The 13,853-nt window shown below is 42.2% G+C and overlaps 1 protein-coding gene across 5 annotated transcripts in view; it reads left to right on the top strand.

Moving 5' to 3' along the window:
• The first annotated feature begins 4,279 nt into the window (after positions 1–4,279).
• The window catches only part of p4ha2 (procollagen-proline, 2-oxoglutarate 4-dioxygenase (proline 4-hydroxylase), alpha polypeptide 2), a 31,124-nt gene continuing 21,550 nt past the window's right edge, over positions 4,280–13,853 (top strand). For 2 of the 5 annotated variants that reach the window (XM_037119709.1, XM_037119708.1), the window contains exons 1-2: positions 5,036–5,163; positions 13,540–13,663. Coding sequence is in view for 3 of the 5 variants with exons in the window: in XM_037119707.1 (XP_036975602.1) it covers positions 4,999–5,163 (165 nt within the window). In the remaining 2 variants the exon portion in view is untranslated. Of the gene's footprint in view, positions 5,164–13,539; positions 13,664–13,853 lie in introns of all 5 variants that reach the window. The other 3 variants (XM_037119707.1, XM_037119705.1, XM_037119706.1) reach the window with 3 other exon arrangements.

Here is a 13,853-nt window from a genome sequence, read left to right as displayed (position 1 = left end):
CCCAGACTCTCCTTAAAAATACTCGTCAAAGTGTTTTGTGAAACACAACGAAAAGTTCTTAATTATTTGGGCCTTCTTGTTAATTCAGCAAATGTTATAAAGAAAGATATTTCTAAGTTTGTAGAAACATCGTGTTCCTTGTGACAGACTTAGAGCCATCCAGTTGTGATGAGATCAGGCAGGACGGGCAGTTTTATTTTAACAGCCTCTTACTCTTGTGATCCCTCATCGCAGGTTGGAATGGTTTACTGCTTCTAAACTGTTCAACTGTTCATGTTAAAATCATTTCCAATTCTTTAGTTAATTCACAGGATGAAAGAAGCTCAAAGGTGAATGTGAAAAGCAAACATGAGTTTATGCTCTCCTCTCCTGCTTATCATCCTGCAACCCTTTGGAGGCCACGGGCCCCCATTAGAACCACCACTGTCAGCCGTGAAGCATTAGAATATTGGATTAATGTTTGTCTGCTGATCTGTTGTTCATGCATATCAGTCAACCCTGAAGGAAAAACAAATGTCATACAAACCTATTTGTTGCTCAGTGAGAAAACGGTGTGGAAAAATTCCTCAAAAGCAAAAAACATTGAATTATACCACAAACAAAAGCAGACGTCAGACAAGAGATCTTGAGGAGACACACATTACTGCTTTAATGGTACGAAATGATGTCAAAGTGTTTGTATGTGTTGAATACTGCTGACACTCAGTGGATACCAGTGAACAGTGCAGTGCAGCTGATCTGTTAACGGTTGATACAAGTTTGATTTGTCTGATTAAATGCTGGAATCATTTTTTCAAAGATCTCAAACAGGATCTATTTTAAACAGCATGTCAGTCTTGAATGATTGTGTCACACCGGGGTGAGGGGTGTCTTGTCTTGGGGATTCTGTCTTGTGAACTTCCTATTTTATTTTGAAAAGTAACTCTCCTCTCGTTTGAGGTCACTTTCCCTTCCTTGTGTGTCACTGGTCTGACGTCTCCCCTGATTCCTGATTATTTCCACCTGTGTCCCCTTCCCTGATGTGTCTGATAGTCTGTGTCTCCCCGTATCTCGTTGTCAGAGTATTTTGTCTTGTCGTGTACCTCCAGCCCTGATTATCAGCCCAGCCACAGTTCTTTGCCAAGTATTCTCGTTTGTATTATTCTGATTTCCTGAATACCTCTGAAGAAGAGTGAATTTTGTTTTGTACTGTTTTTAGTCAGCTTGTTTCTTAAGCTAGTTTAAGTTTTCATAGTGTTCCTGCTTTTGCTCCTTGGGAGTGTTTTTTTTTTTTTTTTGTTTGTAGATTCATAGCTCAGAGCAGCGTAGTTTAAGTTTTGCAGCCTTTTGATTTTTTACTCCTTGTGAGCGACTTTTCTTTGCATATGTTTCATAGTATATTCCTTCATAGATCAGTGTAGTTATAGCTGTTTGTATTTTCTTTCCTTGGGAGGGATTTTCTGTTTGTTTTTGCCAGGTGTGTTCCTGCCTTATTTTCTGTTCTTAGTCCTTTGTCTGTTTTGACGAGGTTAGATTTCATAGCTGGATTGTGTATCACTCATTCTGAAGAAGACACAAGTGATTTTCAGAATAAAAGCCTGCCTTAATCGTTCTCCTTTTGCACTGGAGTCCTCCTTTTTGCCCAGGCCTGACAGTTTGTTGCACATCTCCATCCCTGCACACATTGTCCCTGTTACAGTGGTGAAATACACTGTGTATTTTAAAGCTTTCTCCCCTTTCACTTAACACAAATACACATAACTAAATCAGTTTTCAAATGTGTTAAGTTCCGGTTGGTTGTCCTACACCCTACAAAGCCTGGTTTGATAGATTAGCCCTGCGTTGCGTTGTCTGTTGTCTGCATTGTCCGTCGTCTTTAACTCCTCATTGTCTGGCATCCAACAGACCACACAGTCTCACAGTATTTGGAAAATAATAACAATAAATGACCTATTAAATAGGCCTATGCAGGAAAGTATAACAGTGGTGCTGCTTCCCTTCTCTACAAACTAGGTTCACTAAAGGTGACTAAACATTGCTCTCACACCAAATAAAGACACATTTCACTCTTCATGGAGAAAAAAAGTCCCTCAAAGGAATGTAAAACACAGTGTTTGTGAGGGTTATTCTGCATTAAAAGTATTTTACATACAAATCCCAGATATGAAGCACATAAAAATCTCTTACATCTGGTGTCCCAAACAGAAACACAGCTTTATCATCTACAGCAGACTTCTGAAACATGACTCCAGTTTATAAGCATGTTCATAAGTAAAAAATGTAACATAAAGGTCCAAGGTTGATAAAATGTTAAACATGTCAGACATGTGCTGCAAAGTTTGTTTGAAACCATGCACGTAAATAAATCCACTGACTTGTTATGCACGACATATTAGCAGTGTCTTCTCTCATTATCTGAGATGTGCGTCCACTCCTCATGAGTCATCATGAGTCATGATGTGGAGGGGCAAGAACACTGAAGCCCTCAGGACACGAGGCATGACTGCAGGAAAGGGATTAGGGTCAGTTTAAATGCACCAAGACTGATATCACAGAGAGAAGATGTCCACTGAATACAGTTTCATCCACATAATAGCTGAGACAATAGCTCCTAATGTTCCCTCTCTCTGCGCTGATAATTTGAATCATCACTCTGTTAAGTTTGTTTGTATAAGAGCTGTTTGAATATTTATCAGACGGGGTTCTTTTGTCGACCCCTGCTGGTTACACTGTCCTACAGGCGTCATCACACAAGATTCTCAGCACTATAAATCTGTTTTGGATTACATTTCTAATCAGAAATCAGATAAGCGTGTGGATCTACATCATATCATAAGTGTAAAAGTCTAAACACAAGGTTTATAATGCACCGAAATCCAACTTAATAGAGCAAAATCATCTAACAACACTTTAATAATACTCACTGACCAAAAGCAAATTATCATTTCCTTTCATAAAGACCTAAAATCCGCTGTTCTTCATGACAGAAATTATCCAAGTGTGTAATGCAATCACAAGCAGTGTTTCATCATACAGTGTGTCAGCCTGCCACATGTGTGACAGCAGCATGCTGCTCTGCCAAGCAAAGAGAATGTATGTCCTGACAGTCACACACTGGCTTTCTTAAATACTGTGTGATGGAATGGAGAGAAAGGTCAGAGAGAGCTGAAGGATAGCAGGTCACTGAAAAACCATGTCCACATGTATTTCTGCAGATGGTGCTCATCCACAGATCAGCCCTGGAAACACTTACAACCTGTAAACGTGATGGACTGCATGGATAACAGTACCGTAAATATCCTAAAAGACCCAACTGTTCAGGCACGCAGGGTTTTGAACATTCATCTAACACCATTCTTGGTTTTCTGTAAGAGGCTCTTTTGATGGATAATTTTCAAAACCTGTGAATACAATGCATACATCCACTCTACGCAGAATGTACAGCTGCAGAACAGACACTGAGCCATGTCGTGTGCTTTAGTTCCCCATCAGGCTCGGCATATTTTGGGTAAACTTATCTTGTGCTTACTTGTCTTATTGATGTATTGGCGTACTGTTGTAGACGAAATGATTATTGGTTGCTGACATGTAGTTTATAATGTAATATCCCAGATTCTTACATCATCACTTGAACTCTTAAAAGGGACTACAACCCTTGGCTTGTACCAATAATGGAAATGACAGGTCGGCCAGGCCGACTCGTGTAGCGTTGTGCCTACATGCAGGACTGTGTGTATAAAATGTTCTGTAGCTACACATGTGTCAGGAGGAAAATGAAGAAGAGTAGGCCTGTACTATCCAGGCACTCAAAATATAAGCAAATGTATAAAACAACAAGAATATCATTTAAAGACAAGACACACATTTAATCTGTTTAGCCTACATGACCATACATCAGTAATAGGTTAATACAGCAATACCCATGTTTATTATCTATATTTAAAATCTGTATATAAAATGTATTCACTGTCCAATCTTGCGCTATATCATGTAAATATGTATATATGTCGATTCTATTTTCTTTCCTTTTTAATTATATTGTCTATCTTATATTGTCTATTTTGCTATAGCTCTGTTGTGTTCTGACACTTCTGTGACAAACAAATTTCCCACATCTGCAGGACATCAAAGGATTTAAAGGAAAGGAAAGGAAAAGAAATAGACACTGAAAGGGGCGAATCTGCTTTACTTTCAATTGACCGATACACCAACTGATTAGAATTACAGGCCTTCCCTCACTCGTGAACAAGACCCCAAGATACTTAAACTTCTCCACCCCATACTGGCCTCACACATTTATTTACCATAAATAAATCAATATTAACACATTGTCCAATCAGAAAACTTGATCTTTTTTACTGAACATAGCTCAGAACAAGATATGCCTCACTCAAAATGTAAACCACATATTGTTTCCCATGTTTCCCATTCCCTTTTCTGAAATATCAATTTTTAATTCTTCCACGTTAGACAACAACAGTCAAGTTCGTATAAACTTTGTTGACAGGATTAAATAATCCGCCTGCTTTAACCAGCAAACCCAGGAACAGAGTGCTCTGTTCTGTCTTAAGTGAGAGTAGTTGGCAGTGGAGTTACTTGTGTGGGTCAGGACCCTGGACCACAGGCCCTGGTTAGGATCTGGAGTTGGTCCCTGGTGCTATGCATAGTATGATGTCATCAGATAATACTTCTTCTCTTGTTTTATCATTTCCACACTCACCAAACCATTCTGTCTGCATGGATGAGCCTGACACTGTCATGTGAGTCAGACTCCAGAACTCTGCAGGCCTCTTGGTTGGGCTCTGGATTTCTTACATGGTGGGAATTTGAAAGGATCAGAAAACATTCTGCTATCCTGGTATTCTTAATTCTTTAAACAACAATGTACACCCCATAACACATACTGCTGTTGAGTTACACATTCAGTCCAGTGGAATACAACACTGCCTTTGTGTGATACAACCATCAGTTGAAGTCGGAGGCGCACTAGAGCGCGACGCAGCACAACTCCACAGAAGAATGTCCTTGCGCCTCTACCGGAAGCATTACGGTCCATCAGTCCTCCGGGAGGTTCTGTACGTGGCAGCGACTGAAAACCCCTCTCTGTCCTACTCACAACCCGGGGTACCGAGCGGAGTCCGGACAGCGAGCAGCGGCGGTACTGTGTCAGACCCGAGACTGAAGGTAAGGAACATGAGACGTGACGTAGAGCTTCTCTCACGTCTGAAGGGGGTTGAACCGTTGAGCTCGTGTGCTTAGCGAACATGCCGGGACGGTTGTCAATAACTGGGTCCAACAGGTCCGGTTCTGATGGGCAGCTTGTTTCTGACGCTGAAATCGGTTCCGAGACGGCGGAGCAGCGACGCGTCGCTCCTCAGCCGCTGGGCTTATCCCGACATGTTGTCGGCTCCGGCGGCGGACTGCGACCCGGACGGGTTGTTTCACACACAAACTTGTGAAAGTGTTGGAGGTGAAAGTCAGCCTCGTGGCTGCTCGCTCTTACTAAAGCTGACACTTGTTTTTACGTTTGGGTGGGTGAGCAGCTAACAGACGGGCGGCAGGACACTCGCTGCTCAAGTGGTGGGGATTCTAGAAACAACCAGGCTGACGTCACCGGGACGCCACCGTCCAGCTGAGATGATGAGCAGACTCCGGATCAGCCAGAGCTCCAAGTCCCTCTCCTCTGTTTAAAGGTGCCCAGTGTAGTTCTGGGAGGAAATTTGAATCAGAAGGTTTGTTTCAGGTCCAAACAAACTCTGTTCATTATATTGACTCAACAAACTTGCATACTCTTTAGATTAGTTAGCCTGTTCTGTGGCAGACCCCACCACCACATAGAGCGTGCACACCAGAGACTCCTGACAAGCTTCTGGTTTAGCATTAGCACCCGGCTACATTGATTGGGGATAAGATTATGTCATCGTGCGGCTCATCTAGACTTTTCAAATGTTGTTGGACCGAGTGGTCTGACAGGAAATGAGTCCAGTCTTGTCCACTGTTTCACAGACGTTCACTTTCGCTACGTTAGCTCATGGGAAAAAGTCTTTTGTGCATGACGTGACGATGTAATTACATGACTTGACACTATGAAAACTGGATTTAGGGCCACTTGCTCTTCCTGGGGTCTTAGTCTCAATGATGAGGCTTTGTAGAGGAAGTTCTGGTTAACCCAAGCCCGCAGGAAGTGGGTCAGGGTTTGAAGGCAATTTTGTTTAGTGGCTGAACGTGAAACTACAGTGTCACTTCATGCCCTACAGCCAAGAAAGAGTTTTTCCATAAGCTTACATGTGAAAGATGGGGCTGTAAATTGGTGGATGATGTTGTCAGTGTCACAACCTGTGAGACATGACTCGTTTCACTGTCATAATTTGAGCCATTTGGTCCAGTAACATTTTGAAAGTCTAGAAGAGCCATGCAATTAAATTATTTTATTCTCAGTCAAGTTAGCCAGGTGCTAAACTGGAAGATAGCCGGCTCTGTCGCTGGAAGTCTCTAGGGTGCATGCTCTATGGGCCACACAATGACACACCGCTATCCACTGAATCAAAGTATATAACATCGTGTTCTTCACTGACAGGTGAGCTGTGTTGAGTGAGTGACAACATTATGTGCAAAAACAAAACCAGTATGTGGCGAACGATATTGATATGGTGGTGGAACACCACAAATAGATTAACATGTGGGAAACACTGAAGTAAATAGCTGATGACAGAGCTGATGCGTGCTGCGTTGTGCATGTGTGTGAGAAGAGGTGGGTGGGGCTTCCTGGGCTGTTCTCCGTGTACCTGGGCGGGCCATCCAAGCACAGCCATGTATGGGAAACACTGGGTATCATGATGGCATACTTGGTTTATATTTGGCGGACCCTGCCACCTTTTCCAGCTTCCAACAGTCTTCTGGGAACCGTCGTTTCTTCTGAGAACAGCTTGTTTATTCAATTATGGAAAAGATAAGTATTTTCTGAGTGTGCATCATTACCTCATTAATAGGCATGTAAATCATGTGGAATCATTATTCTCATGTGAATGGATGTTTGGACCCACCCTAATCATTAATATTATAAATGGTTTGAATTACCTCTCAAGAATTACATTGTGTCTCTTTTAGTATTGATAAAACCCAGCCAAAGGTCATGAAAAGGTCTCTGAATATTCGGAAGCTGCTCCATTGAATGTCTGTTCTGTGGCTTATGCAGAGTAATAAGAACACAGTGTTTGGGAAGAGATGTTACCCATGTATTGATATAATTATCATTGCTGTTCAATCCATAGACCACATGTGAAATCTCAGAGAGCGATATCCCAACTCCTGCATAAACAAAGAGGTGCATGGGATTTTTTTTCTTCTTTAGAGGAATAAAGGGCTGCAACCAACATTGACTTCCTTTATTGCTTGATTTTCAGATTATTTTCTTGACTTTATGTCGGCAGACATATTGCGAACAAGAAATTGGCTAGGACGTGACTAAACATCCTAACGTGCCCTGACTGTGGAAGCACCTCTAAACCATTACCAGACTGCTGTGTCTCTGCCATTCAAACCACAGAGTCACTGTATAGAGAGTGTGGCTCATTTTAGGGGCCATCCACATGGAAACGCTTTTGTGTGTAAACGCACATTTCGCATTGTTTTGGCTGATCGTCCACATGGCTCCTTTTTTGAAATCGGGTCTCAGGGTGGCAGAAAACGCAGAAAACGCCGTCCTTGCATTCTCGTGTGGACGGCGAATCTGCATATTTTGCACATCGATGACGCCATCGCCCCACCCCTCGACCTGTAGTCTTCGACCTCTTAACCCCACGACGTCTCGTAAGAACAACAACAATGGTGGACTACATTCTTGTGTTCATCCTGCAGAAGATATTGAGCCTGTCAGGGTTACTAGGGCAAAAATATTCTGCTCCTCTGCCACGATGCTGAGCAAAAAAAAGGATTATGGACAACCGACTAGCCATTTTCCTTCTCCTTCTACTGTCTGTTTGTATACAGCGCGCAGGCTTTATGTGCATGCTCTGTCTCTTCTTCTCCATTTTTAGTGGATTTCAAGTGCCACCTATAGGCCTGGAATATGAACTTAAGCGTGTTGAGTCGTTTACAGTGGATCCATGGATGAAAATATTCTTGGAATGATGCCAAGTAAACGGGGGGAAAAGATTGTTTTGGTACATGTGGACATGGCCTTAAACCATGCCTTTGTGTTGCCAAGATAGTGATTTTTCAATATGATTCTGATTATTATAACAAGTTGGAAATTCCAGTATTGGGACAACTCTACCATGTCTTAACAAAAATCACACTTTTCCCGAAAACACAAGCTAACGCAGACTCGATATGTCGCCTGATTTTAGCTGGCTGCAGATGGGCCTCTATTGAAGTTGCTGTACCTTTACATAGTTTGTTCAGCAGAGAGATTGACCAGTTGATTTTCCTCTGTAAAGTATCCAGCCAATATATTGTTATCAGCTTACAGGGAAAGCTCTGAATTGGATGCACTAGTACACCTGATATTCAGCAGGTGAGATTAGAAAATGTGTAACCAATAACATTATTAACTATTATATATGATCACACCTACTGGGTGTGTAGACAGATGAATTCCTGTTTACAGTCATTCACAGTATTTGCCAAGAAATGTAAAACTCCCAGATATCAATCATTGGGATGTATCTGCCTCAAACAACTCTTTATCAGTCAGACTCTTGCAGAATACAATCTTTTCTGTCGATCAGCTAATCAAATAATCCACTAATTGCTTTTGCTGTTGAGCCCATCCTTTGTTCAAGTGAATTCACAGTGGCTTAACAGCTGGCAGTTCATAGATTCAAATGATTTAAAATAAAATACGTTGGCTTTGTTACTGTACAGATGATCCCAGTGTAAAGGGCTGTGTGCACGCCAGGTGAGTGATGCCCTGCAGTGGTTTATATGCAGACAGTAATTTGATGTGGCAGTGAATGGATTTTGTATAAATGGGACGCAACAAATGGATGGTTGCCATAGATCTGTCAGCTGTAATTGGGCCTGGAAGGCAGGTGACATGCTCGCTCAGGAGGATGATGCAAGATAAAGCTGAAACATGGCACAGCCTTATTAAGTTATGTGAGTCTCTGACTGGTAGTCTAACCATGCAGCCAGCCTCCATGTCTGTGTGTTTCTTTTTATAAGAGAGGAGCAATGCTTAGCTTTGTGTGTTATCTATTGAACATTATTCATTCAGTGTTTACATACCAGACATCGTTTGTGGAAGTGCACATGTGCATGCTTGCTTATGTAAAGTAATGCATGCAACTTTGGGCCTGGCTCTCTCTTTATGGTAATAGATGGTTTAAAATGATCCACACTGTCTAAACAGTAACTGCGATATGAATAAGCTCTCCCACCAGGCAGAGATGAATCTTTGACACAGCAATCTTGTAACAGTTCACTGGTGCTGCCAGGTGAGTCCAGCTGCCACATTTGGATGTTTAGTCCCATTCAGGGGGGTGCACGTTTAGAAAAGGTCCGCCTCAAGGTAAAACCTAGCCTATTTTTAGCTGCGCTCAGATGTTTCTTTTAACTCTCACTGCATCTGAAACAAATGTCCTATAATGTCTGTTAACCACATGCTCAGCAGAAGTCTTGGATTAGGACGTAGAAAAGGTTTTAACCCTTAACATGGCCTGACATTACCTTCATTTGGCTGATGTTTATATAGGTGTAGGTGAATTACAAGAAGCACATTCAAATGTAAAAGGAACAAGAGATAAGGCACAGTTTTATTTACTGTTATAATAATTTAAAGTGAGCTTTATAAAGTCTGATGGCACCAGGTTGGAAGGATTTCTGGGCCGCTCCTTTAGGCAGCAGGTTGAATGAGTCTGTTGCTGAGGCTGCTCTGAAGCTTGTCCAGAGTTGTGTAAATGCTGACTAGTTTACAGGGTCAGCAAAACTATGTTGGGAATGCTCACTTCTGTTGTCTCGGAGCAGGAACAGAGTAAAGTGCTAATGTTAGTAATATTTTCAATGAGAGGCTGGCTTGCAGTTGCAGAACTTCTTAAAAGACTAGGAACCTCTTTGACCCTGTGATGTTTTGTGGAAGTGAGAGTCAAAGCACTTTGTCAGACTTGACTGTCCTGAGTCAGTTGAGTGGTTGCTTCAGAGACAACCAATGTTCTCTGTCCTGTCAGCAAAGCCAAAGATCTTGCATATTGCATCATCTATAAAAGATGTATTTTAGTCTAAGTTGAGTATAATCTAATTGAGGATGAATTCTTCTTGCAGCAGCCATGACAAGTTCCAAGTTCAAATTTGAAATTGTTTTCTTGGCTGCTGTAGACAGAAATATCTTCTTGTGCCTGACAGGCAGTGATCGTCTGAGCATGTTCACAGCCTGTGGTGACTGTGTGCACATGTATATACTGTGCATAAGTGGCGTGTTATGTTACATGCATATTCCACTCTGCATGCATGTGTATGCTGGCATCATATGTTTGGCTGTATTCTGTGTGTGGGGGGTATGCACTAGTCCTGTTTCTTGATTAACATCAGTCAGAAAATTCCTTTTTAGCATCAACCATGTGTTATAATCGCCGTACACCACTTCGCTTCACAGTGTGGAAAAACTTGGCAAGCATCTTGCGGATCTGGCCTGCAACTTCCAATCCTTAATTAGCATAGATAACTGCTCTCTGACCAGTTGTATCAAAATACAGGAATTTGGTCTTCACTGCCAAAATGTAATGTAGATAAAAGTGAACTGCCACAATATCTCTGCAAAAAAGCTGCCACCACGCAGAATGTTTTCAAACTTGAGTCTTACAGTTTGTGGGGGTAGGGGTCCGTTCCCTGGAAATTCTGCACCATGCTTTATGTTTTGCTCTGAAAATCATACATTTTTTTCAGCATGGTGTCTGTTTGATTCCAGTGAATTTTGGTTTGTAGCACCGTCATGATACTGGAGTGTCTAACGTCAATATAATGCTTTCTTTTTTGTGAACAATTTTTAATTCATGTTCATTATGATGTTGACAGAAATGAAGGTATAACTATCTATGCACATATGCACACATACATACACATGTAAAACCATACATACACACAGAAAAAATATGTGTGATGGTTTGTAGGAAAAACAACAACAATAAAAATGTATATATAATATAATATAATGTTTTCCATCATTTTCTAACCTTTATATTTGTATTAAAAGATAGATATAATAAGGCAATATTATGACAACAGCTTATGACCTTCCTTCTCTTCTTTTGGCAAGTAGCAGAGTACAACAGGAAGACCAGAGGAAACGCTGAATGCTTCACTTTTTGTCATTTGTTTAAGAAACATTAATATTTTTCTCTGTAGATTAGCCCTTGAAAAAACAATGTTGTATAACAACTTGTTGGAGAGAAGATAGAGTGAGAAAGCAAAAGCTGGTGGTTTATCAACACTGCAGGAAGAAAGTCTTGAAACTGTTTCCATTATTCAGTATAGTGATATTTCACCCAACACTAGAGGTTTGTAACCAGGCTGCAGCTCTGTTGTGCTCATTCTGTTCCTTTGCATTTGTCTCAGCCTCTTCTTTGACCTCTTTCATTTGACTACATCTTAAATATAAGTTGTTGATATGATTCTAAATGCTAGTTTAGCTCTCCATCCATCCATCCATCCATCCATCTTCTTCCGCTTTATCCGGTACCGGGTCGCGGGGGCAGCTGTCTGAGAAGGGACACCCAGACTTCCCTCACCCCGGACACTTCCTCCAGCTCTTCTGGGAGGATCCCAAGGCGTTCCCAGGCCAGCTGGGCGACATAGTCGCTCCAGCGTGTCCTGGGACTTCCCCGGGGTCTCCTCCCAGCGGGACATGCCAGGAACACCTCCCGAGGAAGGCGTCCCGGGGGCATCCGAAACAGATGCCCGAGCCACCTCAACTGGCTCCTCTCGATGTGGAGGAGCAGCGGCTCTACTCCGAGCTCCTCCCGGGTGACAGAGCTCCTCACCCTATCTCTAAGGGAGCGCCCTGCCACCCTGCGGAGGAAACTCATTTCAGCCGCTTGTATCCAGGATTTTATTCTTTCGGTCATGACCCAAAGTTCATGACAATAGGTGAGGGTAGGAACGTAGATTGACCGGTAAATCGAGAGCTTCGCCTTTCGACTCAGCTCTCTCTTCACCACGACAGACCGGTATAACGACCGCATTACTGCGGCCGCCGCACCGATCCGCCTGTCAATCTCACGCTCCATCCTTCCCTCACTCGTGAACAAGACCCCAAGATACTTAAACTCCTCCACCTGAGGAGAACACATGTCTAACAAATGCTGTGGAATTGGTCTTTTGCAACAATATTGAACTATTGCCTCCGTTGTCATGACAACATTCAGCTTGCGTCAGTTCCAGTGCCGTTTGGCTCTGCTCTCATTTGAATTTCCTAGGAAATGGGTTTTTTTTGTTTTGTTTTGTTTTTCAAAGTGTCCCGGGGAAAATGATGAAGAAGATCAGTTTTATTGTAAAATCCTCTTATCTTGACAGATGTTTTACCTGCTTCCCCTCAAAACTGAAAAACAGATGTATTTTAATAACCTCACCCAACTGGAACTTGGTGTGACCCAACACATCTGTTGCTCAAACCAGCCAGGTTTTTCTCTGCAGATTTGTTGATGAGTGAAGTCCAGTGAGAAGAGAAGAGCACGAACACTACAGATGTTGAAAATGTAACTGGGGGTTTGTAGAGCCCTGCCCCATTGCAGACCTTAGATCCTGACTGCTTTGCCAGAGTGTGTTTGTTTGGTTTCTTATCGCTCTCCTCGACCCGCTTCTCCATGTAAAACAGCACAAGTCTGGAGGAACATGACGTCCATCGTTGGCTGGAGATGAGTTCTGTGGTTTGCTGTCATCATTCATTGCAGGAGACTGGTACTCACTTGTAAACCAATGAGGGAACAAAAACAAGTTGTTATAGTCACATTAGAATTGTCCAACAAGAAGCTTTGCAAACCAGACCAGGATTATTTTCTAACATATTGAACCAGCCTCAGAGGTGTACGTCAGGTTCATTGAAAGATTGTGCTGCACTGTTTTTGTGGCCAACTGTTTTTGATATACAGGCACCGGGCTCAGAATAATTAACAGGCCAATATCTCATTGCAGGAACTTGTAAGATTTTGCCTCCTTGCTGTGATGCCGGTTGTTGGTTATGTGAAACAATGATATATGTTGATGAATGTGTTCTCTGTAGATAACTAAGAGCCTGCCCACTGAATTGCTTTAAGAGCTTCATTAATTGATCAGGTATAATGAGTGTTTCTGCAAGTACAGATTTAATCTTGATCCAGATTTGGCACCAAGATTGGAGAAAGGAGAAACCAACTGATAAGAGAGAGAAAACATGTTATATCAATTTCTGATAGTTATCCGATCTATTATATTTTGAGGGAAGTGCAGACAGATTTTGTGGCTTTACAGCTTTGCTCATACATAAAACACAAGTCTCACCAGCAAAGGAAGACATGTTGGACTGTTTGAGTGTATGTCTGGTCCTGTCCTCTCATGACCTCTTCATCTCATATCCTGTCTTGTCCTCAGTGCTACTCCCTACATTTGCCAGAAATGCCAGGCGAAGGTCACGAGGACTGGAGAATGTGAGGTGGTAAATGTAACAGGCCTCTCCCCAGGAATGTGACACGTGTGTTACAACCTGCAACTACAGGCAAGGCTGTATTTGGGCTACATCATCGCATAGGCTGTAAATTACAAGAAGAAAGATGTGATCCTTTGATTTATAGTTGCATACTGAGGAAGTCTGAGGCACTCACCAAGTAAACCAACAGCCTTCTTGGAGCTTAGTTAGTACTAAAAAGACAAACCCGAGAAGTTCATGGTGTTCATGTGTCCTGATG

The sequence above is a fragment of the Acanthopagrus latus genome, chromosome 13 (genome assembly GCF_904848185.1).
Source record: "Acanthopagrus latus isolate v.2019 chromosome 13, fAcaLat1.1, whole genome shotgun sequence".
NCBI lineage: Eukaryota > Metazoa > Chordata > Actinopteri > Spariformes > Sparidae > Acanthopagrus > Acanthopagrus latus.
This window is presented reverse-complemented; position numbering and strand designations above follow the sequence as displayed.